The sequence below is a fragment of the Ammospiza caudacuta genome, chromosome 15 (assembly GCF_027887145.1).
Source record: "Ammospiza caudacuta isolate bAmmCau1 chromosome 15, bAmmCau1.pri, whole genome shotgun sequence".
Taxonomy (NCBI): domain Eukaryota; kingdom Metazoa; phylum Chordata; class Aves; order Passeriformes; family Passerellidae; genus Ammospiza; species Ammospiza caudacuta.
Genome location: NC_080607.1, coordinates 8,468,340 through 8,485,733, shown reverse-complemented (window position 1 = coordinate 8,485,733; position 17,394 = coordinate 8,468,340). Strand labels below are relative to the sequence as shown.

Genomic DNA, 17,394 nt, shown 5'->3' with positions numbered 1-17,394 from the left:
TAAATAACCCATCTGAATGAAAATTGTATGGCAGAGAGCTGGTAAATTGAGGTTTAATTATAAACATTTTTAAAGACTGTTTTATGTTAATGAGATGCATCCAAGTGCCTAATGCTGTGAAAGATAACATTAGTCCAGTAATTAAAAAAAAAAAAAAAAGAGAATAGCCCATGTGAGGAGGGATGTGGCAAGAGATCTGAGACCAACAAATCTGAAAATAAAGAACAAATGTAGATACAAAAGGTTCATAATGTTTAACATGCTGGCAAAGTGGGGGATGGCTACACAGAGTGGACAAACGCAGGGAGCTTTCTGATGGATCATCCCAGGTCACCCAGCAAGGGCTGGTGGTGATTCCCTGCCTCTGGCCCTTCCCAAGGCAGCACCAGCCTCTCATGGAGGCACTGGATGGAGGGAAATGAGCTCAGGAGATGTGCTGGCCCAGCTGGGAACACACTGGCTCCGCTTTGGAGGAGCTGCTGCTCTGAAATGCTGATGCCACCCCCTCCTCCCAACATTTAATAACCAATACAAAAGGATTTGAGAGCTTTTTCTTGCCACCACAAGGATCAAGTTCAAAGGAGGGGCAGCTCACAGAGAACCATGAAGAGAAAACACCACCAGAGAGCTGGGAAGCAGCTCCTGCACAGAGCTGGGCTGAACTGAAAAGGGCGCATCTGAGCAGTCTATTTCTGGCTAAAGAGGAGGGGAAAAAACTGGGAAAGCTCCAGTTTGTTTTTTTTTTTTTTTTTTAATGGATTAAACCACTTTTAAAGCCACTCTGCTTTGGTTTTCTTGGTGGTGGGGCAGTGGGACACAGAGAGCCAAGTCCCTGCAGCCAGCTGGAGCAGAGGCGGTGCAGCAGCCCCGAGCGTCTCTCGAGTGATTAAAGAGCCTCAGCTCTGAGCAGGTGCCTTGCAGCAACACCCAGGATGTGTTACAATCCCCCAGCAACACATGCCTAACACATTTTACTGCCTAATTACTCCCACACTCACGTTCAGTGCCCTTGTTAATCCAGTGCTTCAAGAGAATTCTTGCCTGGCTTAAACACGCCTGGATCCTAATCTTGCTGTCGCTGGTGTAAATCAGAACTCCTTTCACTGCTGCTAATGGAGTGACAAATGTCTAGGAATGGGAAAATTAGGCTTCTATTCCAAAATGAACATTTAGTCTGGCACCAGTAGTATGTATTTATTTACTTGCATCAAATCAATTTTTTTCTCCTCTGGTATCAACTCAAGTAGAGCTTTTAATGCTGAGATAGAGCCTGACTCCAAAGTAGGGTTTTTTTCCCCGATTTCTATTAAAGACACCACAGTGGCATCCTCACTGGCAGCTCTGATGATTCTGTTCAAGGCAGACTGCAGGTTTGCTCATTCCATCCTCAGAAGAACACCAATGCAAATGAAGGGGAATACAGAGCAATGCCGTTAAGGATAATCAATATAACGAGCAGACAGAAGACAGCACAGAAACAGGAGGTTATCTAGAACATTCCAGCTATCAGGACATGGTGTAATCACAGTTTTGTGAGCATCTCTGTGCATTGCCCTCTCCAGGGGCTAGTCCCTTTATCCATATGGAATTAATGTACCGTGGGAATGCAGCCTCAGGATGTATGGAAACCTGAAACTGTGGGAAAGCTCACAGAACCACCTTGCTCAGCTGTAGCTGTGGCAGCTCCTGTGGCATTACCATCACCCCATCTCCTGGTGCTCCCTTGCCTGTGAGCTGCACCCAGCTCTGCTCCTTTGGAGATCTAAACCTGCCTCAAACCAGGCACAGCTGGGGCATCCCAGCTCCGTGCTGGGGGCCAGGCACTGGGAATTATGGAATTGCAATTCAGAGCCAGGGAAAAGAGGAAGAGAATTTCCACAGAGATTTCTGCACTGCACACAGAGGAATAAGATACCTACCTATAAATCAAAAGTGATATGAAGCAAAAGTGATATAAATCAAAAGTGATATGAATTGAGACAGCGAGAATAAACACTAGAACTACCATAATTTCTTGTCCTTTCCCATTCAAGTCAATAAAGGAAAAAACCTAAAGAATAAGATCACCAAAAAGCAGTGGCTCTAGACATCCTCAGGCTCTACCCATCTCTTTAGTGTCTCTTATTAAATTAATCCTAGCAAGAGATTTTTTTCTAAAAAGAGATGACATTCAGAACCAACAGAAGGAGGGGGGTCATTGACTGAGTGGCTCAGTGACTTTTCCTGGTGACCTAACAGGGTTAATGAAATTATCTCAGTTTGCAAAAATCAACTGAAGGTCAAACACTTACAGGACACTTTGCTGAGGTACCCAAATCAGAGTGTGCAAACAAAAGGTCATGTCAGAATGGGATTTTTCAAGCTGTGTAAGTTATTTTGTTTTGAGTAATCACGGAGCAAATATCCTTCTTGCTAGCATGACAACATTCTTCCACCAGCTCCAGAAAAATTAACAACTGAAATGGAAGGAACAACTGGTTTCCAAAAATTAATTAATCCAGTATCTCTGATCTCATGAAGAGCCTATGCTATTGGAAAAGCTTGTGGGGATTCATTTCACCCAGTGCTGCTCTTGCTCTTTCTACCACCAGAAAGCCAAAATCAGGTATTTGAAATGGTCACGTTACTACCAGCTGAGAGAACTGAGAGGAAGGAGACACATAGACTGAGACACACAGAATGTCTGTAACCCAGAGAATGAATTAAATAAAGATTTTACAAGGAGCTTTTAAACAGGAAAGGAACAAGAGGGAACGGGGAGCACCAGAGCCACAGATGAGAAGGAGAAATGGGAGAAATGGCTCCTCCTCCTCCTCAGCTTTCAGTGGTGACACAACTGCTTACAGCCCCACCAGTGTGCATGACAGAGCCTGGGCAGGGAAACACCTGCACAGGTGGGAGCTCCAGTGGCTCCACAGGGAGATGGAAAATGCTCTCCAGTGCCTAATGGGGTTTCTCTGAGCCCTCCCAACTCCTCTGCAAGTGCAGATGCAGAAGGGATCAGGAGAAAGGACCTTGAGGTCGTTAACTTCTGCCACCAGTCAAAACAGATGGAAAAGAATGGAAAAAACGGGATGGTGCCTCAAAGGATTTCTGGGCTCCTGCCAATTTTGGTGAACTCTCAAAGCCTCCACAGGCAGCCATGCAGGTATTTGTCATTTCAGCACAGCAGCAAGAGCACAAGCTGGCAAAGTTTGGGAATGGAGAGGCATCAGCAGCACCCCAGCATTTCCCCAAAAGCTCCTTGGCACACTACAACTTGTGGTGGGGAAATCTTTTACAGCTACTCTGTGCTGCAAATAAACTGGTGTCTGACACCTTTTCCAGTCACTGCCATCCCAGTGCCTGGCTGGGACAGCCTGGGGATGTCCCCACAGGGAGATGGAAAATGCTGTCCTGTAGCTAATGGGGTTTCTTTGAGCCCTCCCAACTCCTCTGCAAGTGCAGATGAAGAAGGAATCAGGACAAAGGACCTTGAAGTTGTTAACTTCTGCCACCAGTCAAAACAGATGGAAAAGAATGGAAAAAACGGGATGGTGCCTCAAAGGATCTCTGGGTTCCTGCCAATTTTGGTGAACTCTCCACAGGCAGCCATGCAGGTATTTGTCATTTCAGCACAGCAGCAAGAGCACAAGATGGCAGAGCTAAGTTTGGGAATGGAGAGGCACCTGCAGCACAGCCCATGGCAGCACCTCAGCATTTCCCCACAGCTCCTTGGCACACTAAAACTTGTGGTGGGGAAATCTTTTACCACCACTCTGTGCTGCAAATAAACTGGTGTCTGACATATTTTCTGGAAAAGTAGCCCCTGGGGTGATTTTGAAATCTTTAGAAGAGTTGTTAAAAGCAGCTGTAAACTCAGAGAAGGAGCTCGGGCATTGTCACTGTTGGTCCCTCAGGAGATGCACCTTGTGAACCAACCTGGGGCTGTTTTGGGTTTGCTCTGCGTGACCTGTCAGCTCACTCTGTTCTGAGCTCACCACAATGAAAATCAGGAATGTTTGTTCAATTATACCATGAAAATGGCATGATGTAAGAATTGTGCCCCACCGTGTACAAGGTTAGGCTTACACGAGATCTCCTCTTATCTACTTTGTACAGTTGTGGAGAGAACAAATTGAATGGGAATTTAATGTCACTTTTTCAGTGATGTTCTGCCAACAGCAAGAACAGTCCTCAGGACAGAAAAGCTGTCAACAGAATGAGGGGAAGGAGGAACCATAGAGAATTATACCCTGCATTAAAAAAATAACAGAGGCCACAAATATAGTGGAGTGGTCCTAGAAATTGTTGTTCTGCCTTGGCAATCTTCCTTTTTAAAAAAAATAAAATAAAAGAGGAAATAAAGAGGCTGGTTCTTTGGCTAGGAACTGTAATCAAGTTGTGCCACCACTGTAGTTTTTACATTTCTGGTACTGTGTTTTGCAGGAAAGAGAGACCCACATACCTTTTGTTGCCAGCCGGACACAGTTGATTTTTGTTTCCTGAAAAATAAAAAAACACAAGAAAAATATATAGGAAAACATCACAGTGTGTAATTTGCCCATCTACAGTAAACACACATTACTTTAAAAAGCTACTAAAAATACATATATATCTTTTCTTGCACTTCATCTTTGAAAATACCACCAAGAGTTTTTGTCACATAAAACACTCCACACTACTGGATTTGCTTGCAGTTGGTTCTCTTAAGTGTTGAAAAGTTGGGAGTGACAGCACGTTTCTCCACGCTCCACGTGTGAGTGATGGGTCCCACACAAGTGCCTGATTAGCTAATAGAATTTCCCAGTTAAATGACCTGCTCTGTAATAGACTGACAAGCCTTGGGTCAAAAGTACACGCCACTGTACATCTCATTTTCATGCACCATTACTGCAAATTTTGCAAATTGGGTATTTATTTAAACACATGGCAAACAGACACCGAAGAAGTCATTTGAATGTTTCAGCTCTCTGATGGATGTGGAGCAGACCAACATTCTGTGCTGCTGCCTCTGCCAAACGAGCTGTTCTAACAACCCTCACCACTGCAGCTCCTCATTGCAGAGCTGGGACAAAGCCCAAAGCTCTGTGTTCAATCCACCCTGGAGCCTGCAGAGCTGCAGAAAAAGGATTTGGATCCAAATGTTGGCTTTGGCTTCACAAACAGCTCAGACTCTGCAGCTTTCTCAGGCCACCTCTGCTGCAAACACAACCTCTGTGGAGCCCCCGGCTCCTCATTGCTCAGCCCTTCCCGGCAGGGGTTGCTGCTGTCCAGCCTGTGATTGCCATCCAAATGGGAATGTGCTGCCTGCTCAAGAGCTGCCTCTGTCAGGCACTAATCTGCTGCAAGGCTTGCAGAGCACTTTATGCCTCTACACGTCTCAGGTGTAATGAATGCAGCATAAATTACTGTGCTGACAATGCTCCATTAATATGGATGCTGTCTGTGCCCTGGAAACAACAGCCCAGCAAAGCAAGCACTGCTGAGCACCTCCTTCCATCCTCAAACAACTGGACAAACCTTGTGCAAATCTGAATTTGCTCTTGGAGAAAATTGCTCCATCTGTGACAAATCCTCCTTGGCTGGAGCAGACACACACTGTGCCTTTCTCCTCGTGCTTTTGTTGCACATAGGAAGGGGATGATTGCAGGATCCATGCTGGGAAATGCTGGGGATCACAGGAGCAATTCCCTCTGATCCCTTCCTGTGATGCCACACAATCTGGATATAAGGCACACTGTGTGCAGTCTAAGAACAATGAGATGCCCAGAAGGACAAACCCTCCCTTTGACCTTGCCTTCAAACTCTCTTAAGGAATTCCTGGCTCCTTGAGGACAATCCATGTCTATTTCCCAGTCCAGAGTGGGACTGAAGCCCTATTCATCCCAGCAACCCTGGGATTACACAAAGGGGTGTAACCAGAGATGTCTCTGTAATCAGAGACATCTCTGCCTACACCCCTTTGTCCCCCCAAAATCAGCTCCCCTGCACAACCTGCACCAACACTGGCACTGCAGAGTCACCACAGCTGCACACAGAGCTCCCCAGTCCCCTCATTCCAATGAGTTGGAATTCCCAGTTATTCTGCAAATCCAAAGTCTTTGTTGCTGCTTGGGATGTATGGAGCAGGAAAAACACAGCTTTGTTTGCAGAGCTGACTCTGCACATAGTGCTGGGGACCAAAGACAGACAGGTCCTGATGTAGTTTCTGATCTACAACAAGGTGAGCTGGAAAATCAGCAGTGAAGAGTAAAATAAAATATTAAGAGACGGGATTTTTGCAGTCTGCAAGTAGGTGGACACTTGCTCCCATTTTCTTGTGTATTTGTTGCTTTCTGCTGGCTTCAGAATGTAACAGAAAGCTGGAGAAATTAGTCAGTGCTGGAAAAAGAAGAGTCTAGAATGATCTCATTTGGACATGTGTGTATTCCTGCATGAGACTCTTCCACAGGGTGATTGGGAATACAGAATTTGCTCTGTTTGCATCTGCACCCACTGATGGCTGCATTGAGCACAACCACAGCTCTTAGAACTGGCACTGCCAAAAGCAACAGCTACAGGGACAAGATGTGGACTTCAGAACTTCATTTCAAACTGCATCTTCTGGGGAGGAAAGCATAAAAGGACCTGCACAGACACCAGCTCCCAGAGGTGCTAAAGTGTAAAGACTTGAATTTAGTCCATATTCTGGATTAAGGCTGATTATTCCACTGCTCTCCATTGCTCATCTCTTTGGTGTCTCATAAAAATGAGATCCCTTTCAATCTACTCTATTTTTCTTTGGTTGATGCTGAGAATTGTAAGTTTGCATGAATCTTTTTAAGAAGGAACAAAATAAATAAATACATTTCCCCCCCCCCCAAAAAAAAAACCCCAAACCCAAAACAACTAAAAAAACCCCAACTAACCCAATCATCCTCCCAAAAACCACAAAACCCAGTTTCGCACAATCATGTTTGTTTTCTGAAAAATATTACTTTTGCTTCAAGGCTCTTTCCTGTACACAGTAAAGATCATAAAATGTTAATGGGCTGGAATGCACCTTAAAGTGCCACAGGCAGGGGCAGTGCTTTTATTTTTATGTTTTCCCCCTAAGCTACATTCCCCATCTTTGAATTTGTACACACTAGTTCTTGTCCTATCACTGCAAGGGTCTTCTCTTTAGCCACCAGCAAAGCAGGAATAAACAATGTTGGAAATTATCAATGGTCCATCCAGCTTACCTAAAGCAATGGCAAAAAAAATAATTAAATAAAGACATAATAGTAGAAATTTTAGAAAAAAAACCCCAAATATTTCCCCAAAATTCAGTCTCTGTGGTATTTCTGAATATTCTTTCAAATGCTGCAATACTTATTTCCCATTTTATGATATCACAGAAGTTTTACAAGGCCTTATATATCTACAACAATCTTAATGATACCCAGAGAGCCAACATATTCTGCATATCTGTTTCATGCTATGGCTGAACTCACAAGAATAAATTAAATTGAGATGCCAGCACTGCTTCAGCTCTGTATCACTGCCAGGTTAAGGCAGACATTTTACAGCCAAACAGTAATGGAACAACGTAGGCACATTTTAACTGAGATAATGGAATAGGAAAACACTCCATGGCTACATCCTGCAGCTCCTGACCCAACCCTCACTTTCCAACATGCTCCACACCCTGAAAGCTCCCTGCAAAATGAGCCCATCCACCTCCTACCTCAACATATTGATGGAAATTTGCTTTCTGGAGCCCATTTACCAATGAATAAAAGAAGAGTATGGAGTACCCTCACTCAAGGCTGAAGCCTGGCTGTATTTTTCAGTCCACACAGCATGGGCACATATGAGCAGTGTGTGTCAGGGTGCTGCAGCCTGTTCCTGCAGGGAGGACCTGCAGCTTCCATCAGCACAGCCCAGGGACCCTCTGTGAGCCCTCTGTGCCCACAGCCTGGGCACTGCACACCATGAGCCTGCTTTAGCATCCCCTGCATTTCCAGGGCTGCTTAAAACATTCTTGTAGTATAAGTTTATTCTTTCATTTTAGAAGTAAAGGAGCTGCTGCTGTCTACTAATTACCGAGATTCCTAAATGCGCATCTCACTCAAGTGAAATACACGATAACAAAATGAGTTCTGCCTCTGTCTCTTCAGTGTTTGGATGGGAACAATTTTCTGCAGAAAAGGGCTATGAGGGCAGCAGGACATATGTTTATGTGACAGCTGCATCTTCACAACCTAAAAAGCCACATGATCTTTTTTTTCCCCCCCCTTTCTTTGAAACTGACAGCTTGCTGTTTACAGACTACCAACAGCAATGAAAGCAGCAAAGCTTTTTCATCCATCTGTTTTCACACCCACCATTTTTCCCTTTCCTTTACTACGATTATGACTTTGCAGCAGTCAAACAGAGCTTGCCTTGCCTCAAGAACCCCCTGCCAGCCCCAGCAGGACCTGCTGTCCCCAGGTGTGCCATGGGGGCTGCCCTACAACAGGCAGAGCTTTTGAGGCACCTCAGACTGGGAAATTTTGTCTGCTGATGGTGCATGGACCAGACAAGGAATCACCACTCTCCCCCTGGCCTCAGTTCCGCCTTTAGTTCCCCACGTCCCAGAGCTGAACATGGAATTTGTTAACAACCTGCTTCACACAGCATAGAAACCATGGGTTTGCCCAGCCTTAAGGACTTATTTATTTGGTACTCAACAAATTTTGCCCAATCTAAATTATGTGTTTATTTTCCATGCCATTGCAGCCAGTGGTTTGCAGTCTTAAAATATGTCTGTGCAGGGTCAATGGACTCCCCTATAATTTTTATTGCCAGCTCCAGGAAATTGCTATTTCCTTCCAAAGACTATTATTGCTATTCCAATTATCAGCTCTTTTTTTTTAGTATCTGTGTCATTTGGAGAAGGGAGGTTTAACAAAGTGGTTAGGGCTTTTATTATTTACAATAGGAAGTCATGTCAATGATCTGTAGTTGATGACTGGATACCCACTCCTCTAAACCTCTCAAAAATGATGTAGGCTGGGGGAGGATTTTATTCATTATGCAGAAAACACTCAGGTCCAGTCCACATCCTCTGGTCAACCAGATGTGGAAACAGAGGTGTACAAAGAGTGAAAAGTTCCCATAGCTGCCTTGTGGATGAGATTAAGAAGGAGTGAATGTAAGTGGATAAACTGCACACCCAAAATCCTCCCCAACACAGAGCTGGTGAGTAGCTCACAGAAGTGATGCAGGCAGCCCTGGTGCCATTTCATCTTTCAGAGCACAGCTCGTGCTGAACTCAGCCTCCCTGTTTTTTTCATGGCCATCTCCAGAGGGATGAATGGCATCTCTCTGCTGGCAGTTCTATCCATACCTCCCAAATGTTCCAGAGGAATAATGCTGTGTGCTGTGAGCAGACCTGTCAGCATCAAGAAATCCAGCCTCAACTCCCCTGATAATAATGAGCTGCCCGATTGTGCATGTAGTACAAGTCATTAGAGAGGCAAAAAATCAATAGGAATCTTGGTAGAGTCTATCATTCCCTCAAAAAAAATAATATTCTCATTGATTCCTGCAGTGCTACTTTTCACAATTCTGGGTTAAAGACATCAGTCACTTGTTGGACCACCAGGCTGGCAGAGCAGCTGGCAGCATCCCCCCATCACTCCTGGCTGTGTTACACAGGCTCCTGCTCATCTCCCATTTCAAGGAACAATGGCCAAGAGTTATTGATTGCAACTGTGCTGTTAAAAATTTCATTTTAACTCAATGAGGTAAAATGCAGCTCCAGAAAGGATTTGTTTTAAGGAGCTCTGGTTTCTGAGCTGCTCAAAAATTCAGGCAGGTTTCACATAGGAGCCAAAAATTCTCCCCATTGGAGTGTGGTGCTGGATCAGCAACCAGAAAAAGACCTGGGGACAACCAAACCTGCAGCATCAGTTTGATTATTGAGCCAGTGTAAGGATAAGGAGTAACACAGGGTTGTCAACTTGGCCTCATGTTGCAGACATCTTTTCATGAAAAATCCTTTCCTTAGGATTTTTCCTCCTGAGAAGCTGAGAAGCCTCAGGAACAAAATGTAAACAATGATTATCTGCTGCTGTGGAATGCAACAGGTGCGTCTGTGATTGGTCTCGTGTGGTTGTTTGTAATTCATGGCCAATCACAGTCAGCTGGCTCAGACTCTCTGTCCAAGACAGAAGCTTTATCATTCTTTGCTTTCTATTCTTACCCAGCCTTCTGATGAAACCTTTTCTTCTATTCTTTTAGTGTAGTTTTAATGTAATATATATCATAAAATAATAAATCAAGCCTTCTGAAACATGAAGTCAACATTCTCATCTCTTCCCTCATCCAAGAACCCCTGTGAACACCGTCACAGCCCACCTTCCAGAGGGAAAAACACTGGCAGGGCTGGAGTTTGAAAGGGGCTGAGCTCAGGGAGGGTTTCCAGACAAGCAAACCTTCATGCTCTGTCAGGCAGCCATCTGTAGCAGGTGGCACCAGGACAAGCAGCAAACACCAGATCCCTACCTGGATGGCTGTGACACTGTCTGGAGATCCTGCCAGAGCACAGCCAAGCCAAATGTGCCCTCTGCTTCTGTGCCACCTCTTGTGCTGACTCCTTCTATCACCTGAGTAGTAACTAATGGTGCTCCTCACTCCCACAGCCACCAAGCCTGCAGTTTCTGTGTGCCCTTCCTCCTTCTCCCCTCTCTCACTCCAAACTCTGCCACATTTCAGCTCAGCATCTGGGTCTCAGCAGTGTCTGGGAGAGAAATTCACATGATTTGGAAGTGTTTTGTGTTACAAATCTGAAAAGAACCCAGTCTCACCACGTCCTGCTCAGACTCCAGTCTGGAGGCAGCACCACAGTGACCAAAGTGCCCAGGAGATGGATCCAGCCAGCCCCAGCTTTTCCATTCACACTCTGAGACAACCACAGCAGTGCACAAGAGAAGGCAGAAGAGCTGGTGATCTGCCTCTGCAGCAATTTGCCACACTTGTTTTGCATCCAGCTGTTAATTATGTTCCTTTCAGTGTAACAATCAGAGCTAATGGCTGCAGAGCAGACGGGAACACCGAATGAGCACAGCCCTCCATGTACAGAAGAGCTCAAACAATGCACAACTCCTACAACACTCCTAACCTCCTCCTCATCAAGCTTTTTGACCAAATCCAGGCTGTTTCTTGAAATCAGGCTCTCCCCAGAGCCCTCTGTTTCCAAAGGAAGATGTTCTGGTTCACTGCATGAAGGCTTCTCATTGCAGCTTCCAGGTGTGGAAAGAAATTTCATCATTCCACAACTGTCAGTGATTAATGAAACTATGGAATATCCTAATTAGAAAATGAGTGGCAATATGCTGTTAAGTTTTTTCATGTGTAAGGGAACATAAGGCTCTACTTTAACCCTGCTAAATTGTTATTGTTGCAGGCTTTTTGCAGATGTGCTTTAACAAAAATCATGGAATGGCTTGGGTTGGAAGTGACCTTAAAGACCATCCAGTTCCAATGCCCTGCCATGGTAGGGACACCTCCCACTATCCCAGATTGCTCCAAATCCCATCCAACCCAGCCTTGGACACTTGCAGGGATGGAAATGCCATTTTGCAGCCATAATTATTTTAGGATTTTCCAAGACCTGGATTTGGAAATCCTTTCCAAGAATTTTCAAAGCTGCTAAGGTTACAGACAAGTGAAAACTCAGAATTTTACAATACAAATAATACCTGCAAATAATTCTGGGAATGGAACAAGAACCTGCTATTCACAGATGCAAATTGACCCTAATGTTTGAAATGTGGGGCATAATGATTTTACCAAGAAACAGGGATCAGAGCAGAAGCTACACCTCTGAAGATCCACATTCCACTCTTGAGCATTTCCTCTATACTTTTACCCACACCTTACACTTTCAGGATATATAAAGCATATCCTGTAGAAATATAAATAATTAACACAGGAGGAAATTGCTTTCTCAAATAGGAATTTACTGTGTCTGGCTGGATACTTCTCATCCTGTCATGAACTGTACTATTTTATTAACTTATGCTTAAAAAGCTCTCCTGTTAGGACAGCCCAAGCAAGTCATCCTTTTTTGAGTCCTTAACACCTGGAATGAAGGGTGAGATGCAGGAAAAGCAGGAACGCCAGTGCTGCCTGAATCCAGAACACCAGGGGAAGCCTACACTTCCATCCTCACTACCCATTTATGGAATATTATATTGTACTTAAGCAAATAAAGTTTCTTCTTCCCTGGGGATCCATTCACTAGCAATTAACTATCACACATGGGGGAACTAACTAGAAACAGAGAGACACATACATATATTCACAATTTCTTTATAAAGGCAAATCCAAAACTGAATTAACTGAGCAGTGCTGGAAGGAAACTGTATTGGCTAGAAAGGAAACCAAGGTGAAAACCAGCATAGTGTTGAAGAGAATTTGTACTTGTCAGCCACACAGCTGAAGCTGTGCAGGAAAATGGTGATAAATGAAGGGTGTAAAGCACTCAGATGTGTTGTGAACACTCCTTGGCACTGCCAGCCTGTGAAACCATCCCAGTCCTCTGCAATGTGCAGCTGCATTTCAGGTGTAAAAGCCACTAAAGCCTGCACTGTTCACCTTTGACTGATTTTTGTAATTTTTCTCTCTCAGGGGTGATATCATAGAGAATTTATCTATGTTAAAATTTAATTTCTGAAAGCACTGGCAAACAGGCTAATAATAGCAGACTCTGCTACCCAAATTTGTGATGCCTTGTTAATGGTCTAAGACTCTTCAGGAGGCCAGAGGGGCAAATTCTCTTGTGTTATGTATGAATGAAACACAGCTGGGGAACCAGAGGGGAGGAAGGTGATCCACTGAGGCTGGGTCTGGCCTGAAACAGGAGAGGTAAAAGGTCACAAATTATCCTCTGCTGGAAGAGGAGAGAGAGGAGAGGCCTCCTGTTTTCCTGTGGTGGGATGGGGTGTGTTGTGGCATTGTTTGTGTCATTGGAGTCTGAGAATAGGGGGGGCTACATTCCCTGTGCAGTCTGCATTTTAAACCCAATAACACAGAGTAAAAATATATAAAACTACAGAATTACAGAGGGGTAGGACAGAGATGCAGAAAGTCCCCACTGCAGAACCTGATTTCCTCAGGCTGGAACTCCCAACCACAAGTGCTGCATTAGGATATGGCCAAGTGCAAGCTCCAAGGTAATCCAAATTCCTAACAGCTCCTCCAAAATCACAAGCACTGTGAACTATCAAGACACTGCAATTATGGCTCTTAAAAGCACAATAGCCCCTACTCTGACATTCATGCTTATTGAAGGATAGAAAAAAATATCTAAATTCTAAGCAGCTCATTTAGTAAGTCACATGGCAACATGTGCCTTTACAGAATCAGGGTCCTCAACAGATTTCTCATTGGATCTGAGCATCAGAGAGAGGAGATTAGAGTGAAGGACAAGTAATGGCATGCTTGATTTTCATCAGATTTCTGTAAGAGGGTAATAAGAAGGAGAAGTTAAACCAGCATCCAATCGAGAAGGAAGGAGAATGATGAGGAGGACAGAGAGAGAGGCAGTCACACCTACAGAGGCAGCTCAATTTTCCCTGCACTTACTCCATTGGCCTTGCTAAGAGCCTGGAAGTATATGCTGTAGCTTTTCAGGGGAGACAGAGGAGCATTCCAGTAGCCATTGTAGGTCTTGTTGTCGCCCACGGTGAAGGGCTGTGTGACAGGAAGGTTGATGGGCTTCAGCTCAGCTGCAAAGTAGTGTGGGGAGTCCAGGCTGGAGGCGTTCTTGTAGCTCACTGGCACAGAGAAGCACTCGATGATGTCTGCAGCTCTCCGGGCTTTCTGCAGCTTCTCCTCCTTGACAACGAGCTGGTACACACTGGGAGAGACACAGAAAGGTGAGATTAGAGACCCCAGAGCCTTCAATGTTGGCAAGGAATAAAAGGACAAGAGCATAGAAAAGTCAGAAACACACAGCTGAGGCAACTCAGTGTGAAAAGTTTTTATTATATATATATCATATATCATATATCACATATCATATATCCTATATCATATATTATATGGCTCTACGCAGATATTTACCATATGTACTTAGATGTATTGATTAGTAGTGCTGTATTAACATTTTTATAATCTGATAAATGTAGTCTTGTAATTAAAAGGTAACTTTTGTAGTTAAAATAAGAACTATGTTAGTGGGATTTCTTTAAGAAAGGAATGAGGCAGCCCTAGGACACTGAAATCTTTCAGAGAAAGAGAATTTATTGCCCTCTTATCAGAAGAAACAAACTTCTTCCCACCTCGAAGGTGCTGTTAGGATTCAGAGGAAGAAGTTGACAATGACCAGACAGATTCCTGTATTTGAATGGAATTTATGCATCATGTATGAGGTGTATGAATATGCAACAGGCTGTTGTTTTTAAGGGTCCTTTTTTGGGGCTCGTGCTGCCCAGAAAAAGGTACCTGGACATCTGTAACTCTTTGTTCCTATTGTCTCATAGTATCCTAATTCAATTTGTCCAAATTATTATTACTCTAATTGTATTACTATTTTTATAACCATTTTATTACTATTAAACTTTTAAAATTTTAAAAACAAGTGATTGGCGTTTTCCACACCAGCAAGTACAGCACATTTTTCGCTCCTGGCACAGCAGTAGCAGGGGCAGTGGCCACTGAAAGTCACTGTGGGGGCAAGATGCTGGCTATGTGCTCTGTTGGTTTAATTGAGTAAATCAGGATCAACCTGGGTGAAAGAACAGATTTCAATCATGCCACTCTTTAGGAAAAGGAGTAACTAATAAAATATCCAGTCTAGAATGAATTTGTAATGTGCTGAATGTTGGCAAGCAGATGGTTTCTCCTTCAGCCACCAAGCCGAAACATGAATTCTTTGCTTGGCCCAAATGGTGGCTGCAGTGGAGGAGAGCATGAGAAGGTGGCAATGGTGTCAGGTGCCTGTGGGAACAGTTTCAGGGTGCAAAAAGCTATTTAGGCCAAAAAGAATCTTGAACATTGCTCTTTTTGGCCCTCCCTCATATCTTGATGTCCTCATAAGGACCCAGTGAGGCCCTGGCACAGGTGCCCAGAGCAGCTGGGGCTGCCCCTGTATCCCTGGCAGTGCCCAAGGCCAGGCTGGACAGGGCTGGGAGCAGCCTGGGATGGTGGAAGGTGTCCCTGCCCATGGAAGGGGGTTGAAACTAGATTGACTTCAAGTTTCCTTCCAACCCAAACCATTCTGGTATTCTATGACCTCTTTTTGGGATATCCTGCAATGTAGAATTCTCTAATTCCCAATGGCAAGTTTCCCTCTACCTTCATTCCCTCAAGGACTGTTTATGTACTGAGTAGGTGGCTTTATAGCTCCCTCAATCCACTTTTGTTTCAAGAAACAGCAACAACTCCTCATATTCCCTCAGACTCCATGAAATAGTAATCCTTTTTGATTCCTTCTAAGCTTTTGGCCATTATGATATATAATAGCAATCTTGTTATTTCTAGCTTACTATTGCAGGCTCAGAGCTTGCAAGGCATTCAAATACACTCTGCTTTATTTTCCTTTCCTCCTCAGGCAGCTACCAAAGCCCTGGAGTTCCATGCTGCTGTAACCCAGGCAGGTTTCACTGTCTGTTTAACACCACTCACACGCTTGACAAAGAGAGATAGGGCTGCAGTCATTTTGCTTGGTGTCAGGCTATTCAGATGTGCTGCCCTCACCTGTCTGTGTCAGGCTGGGCCTTTGTTCAGGCAGACAGGGGAGATCGATGGAGAGATTGGGACCAGCCCCTCGTGTGTCATTGTCCCAGCGTTCACAGGCTCGTTGCTGCACAAAGACTGGGCTTGGGGATTTCCAGCATGGCAATAGCTCATCAATGCTCCCTGAGAAACTGAGTTCTGGCTCCTCCAGCATGCAGGAGGAGTGAAGAAGCCCCAGCTCCTGTGTTGTATTTGTGGGGTACCCCATGGCAGGGAGGAATGATGAATCTGACTCTATGCTCTCACAAGGCTAATTTACTATTTTATGATACTATACTACATTAAAGAATAGTACACTAAACTATACTAAAGAATAGAGAAAGGATACTCACTGAATGCTAAAAAGATAACAATGAAAACTGGTGACTCTCCTCAGAGCCCTGACACAGCTTGGCCCTGATTGGCCAAAGAGTGAAAACAACTCCCAGCAGAATGCAATGGAACAATCACCTGTGGGTAAACAATCTCCAAACACATTCCACATGTGAGCACAACACAGGAGAAGCAAATGAGATCAGAATTGTTTTCCTTTTCTCTGAGGCCTTTCAGCTTCCTAGGAGAAAAGTCCTGGGCAAAGGGATTTTTCCAGAAAATGTGACAGTGACATTCCTGCTTTTGAATTCCCAGGGCCTGGGGCCTGTGGGATCTGGCTCGTGCTCTGCTGACAGCAGGGCAGGCAGGGAAGAACTTGAAAACCATTTGGCTCCCACTGCCAGACACAATCCCAGCTAATCTGTACAAGCATGAGCAATTTGTGAGTTACTCAATAGTAAAGCTGTCCTTACCCTGGTGTTTGCTAATGTGGCTGGGGGTGCTCAGCCTGGAGAAAAGGAGACTCAGGGCTGCCCCCATCACTCTCACAGCTCCTGAAAGGTGCCTGTGCTCAGCTGGGGCTGGGCTCTGTCTGCAGCAGCACTGACACAGCCAGAGCACACAGCCTCAGGCTGCACCAAGGGAAATACAGGCTGGAGATTGGGAAAAAGCTTTTACAGAAAGAGTGATAAAGTTCTGGAATGGCTGCCCAGGGAGGTGGTGGAGTCCCCATCCCTGGGTGTGTTTAACAAAGCCTGGATGTGGCACTGGGGGCCAGGGTTTGGGTGAGGGGCTGGGGCTGGGTTGGACTCAATGATCTTGGAGGTCTCTTCCAACCTGGTCATTCTGTGATTCTGTAGCAGGAGCACCAGCTGCACGGACTGCAGCCTTTAATGATGCCCCATCAACATTTTTGAAAGCTGTCCTCCTCCTCCAGTTCCTCAGAACCTTTAATAAATTATTTTAGACCTTCTCTGCTATTTATTTTACAATTTTAAAAGACAAAACCAGGTTTCCAAGCAACACTTTAAGTAATATCATTGAGGATGCAGTGGGAACTGCAAGCCTGTTCAACACAAACCCTCTCCTCAGCTCAGCAGTAGCAAATCACATTGGGGTGGTTTGGCCACTGTTTACTGAGAGTGTACGTTCTTATTCTGACCCCTCTCTCTGGCCATAATAATCTACACTACTGGGGAAGTTTGTAATTTTGTTCGTCAGCCCTGTGCAAAATTGTAGCTGACACTTTTATGGAAATTCGCCAGATGCCTTCTAACCTAAAAACATTTGCTTTCTGTTTCACCCAACCCTAAACACTTGCATTTTCTGGTCATAGAAAATGTTTCCTTT

At 44.6% G+C, this 17,394-nt stretch overlaps 1 protein-coding gene across 1 annotated transcript in view; it reads right to left on the bottom strand.

Moving 5' to 3' along the window:
- Positions 1 to 17,394, bottom strand: part of PTPRT (protein tyrosine phosphatase receptor type T) — a 489,127-nt gene that overhangs the window by 90,329 nt on the left and 381,404 nt on the right. The window contains exons 12-13 of the mRNA XM_058814983.1: positions 13,579 to 13,852; positions 4,448 to 4,484 (exon numbers count right to left, since the gene is read on the bottom strand). Coding sequence (XP_058670966.1) covers positions 4,448 to 4,484; positions 13,579 to 13,852 — 311 coding nt within the window. The remainder of the gene's footprint in view (positions 1 to 4,447; positions 4,485 to 13,578; positions 13,853 to 17,394) is intronic.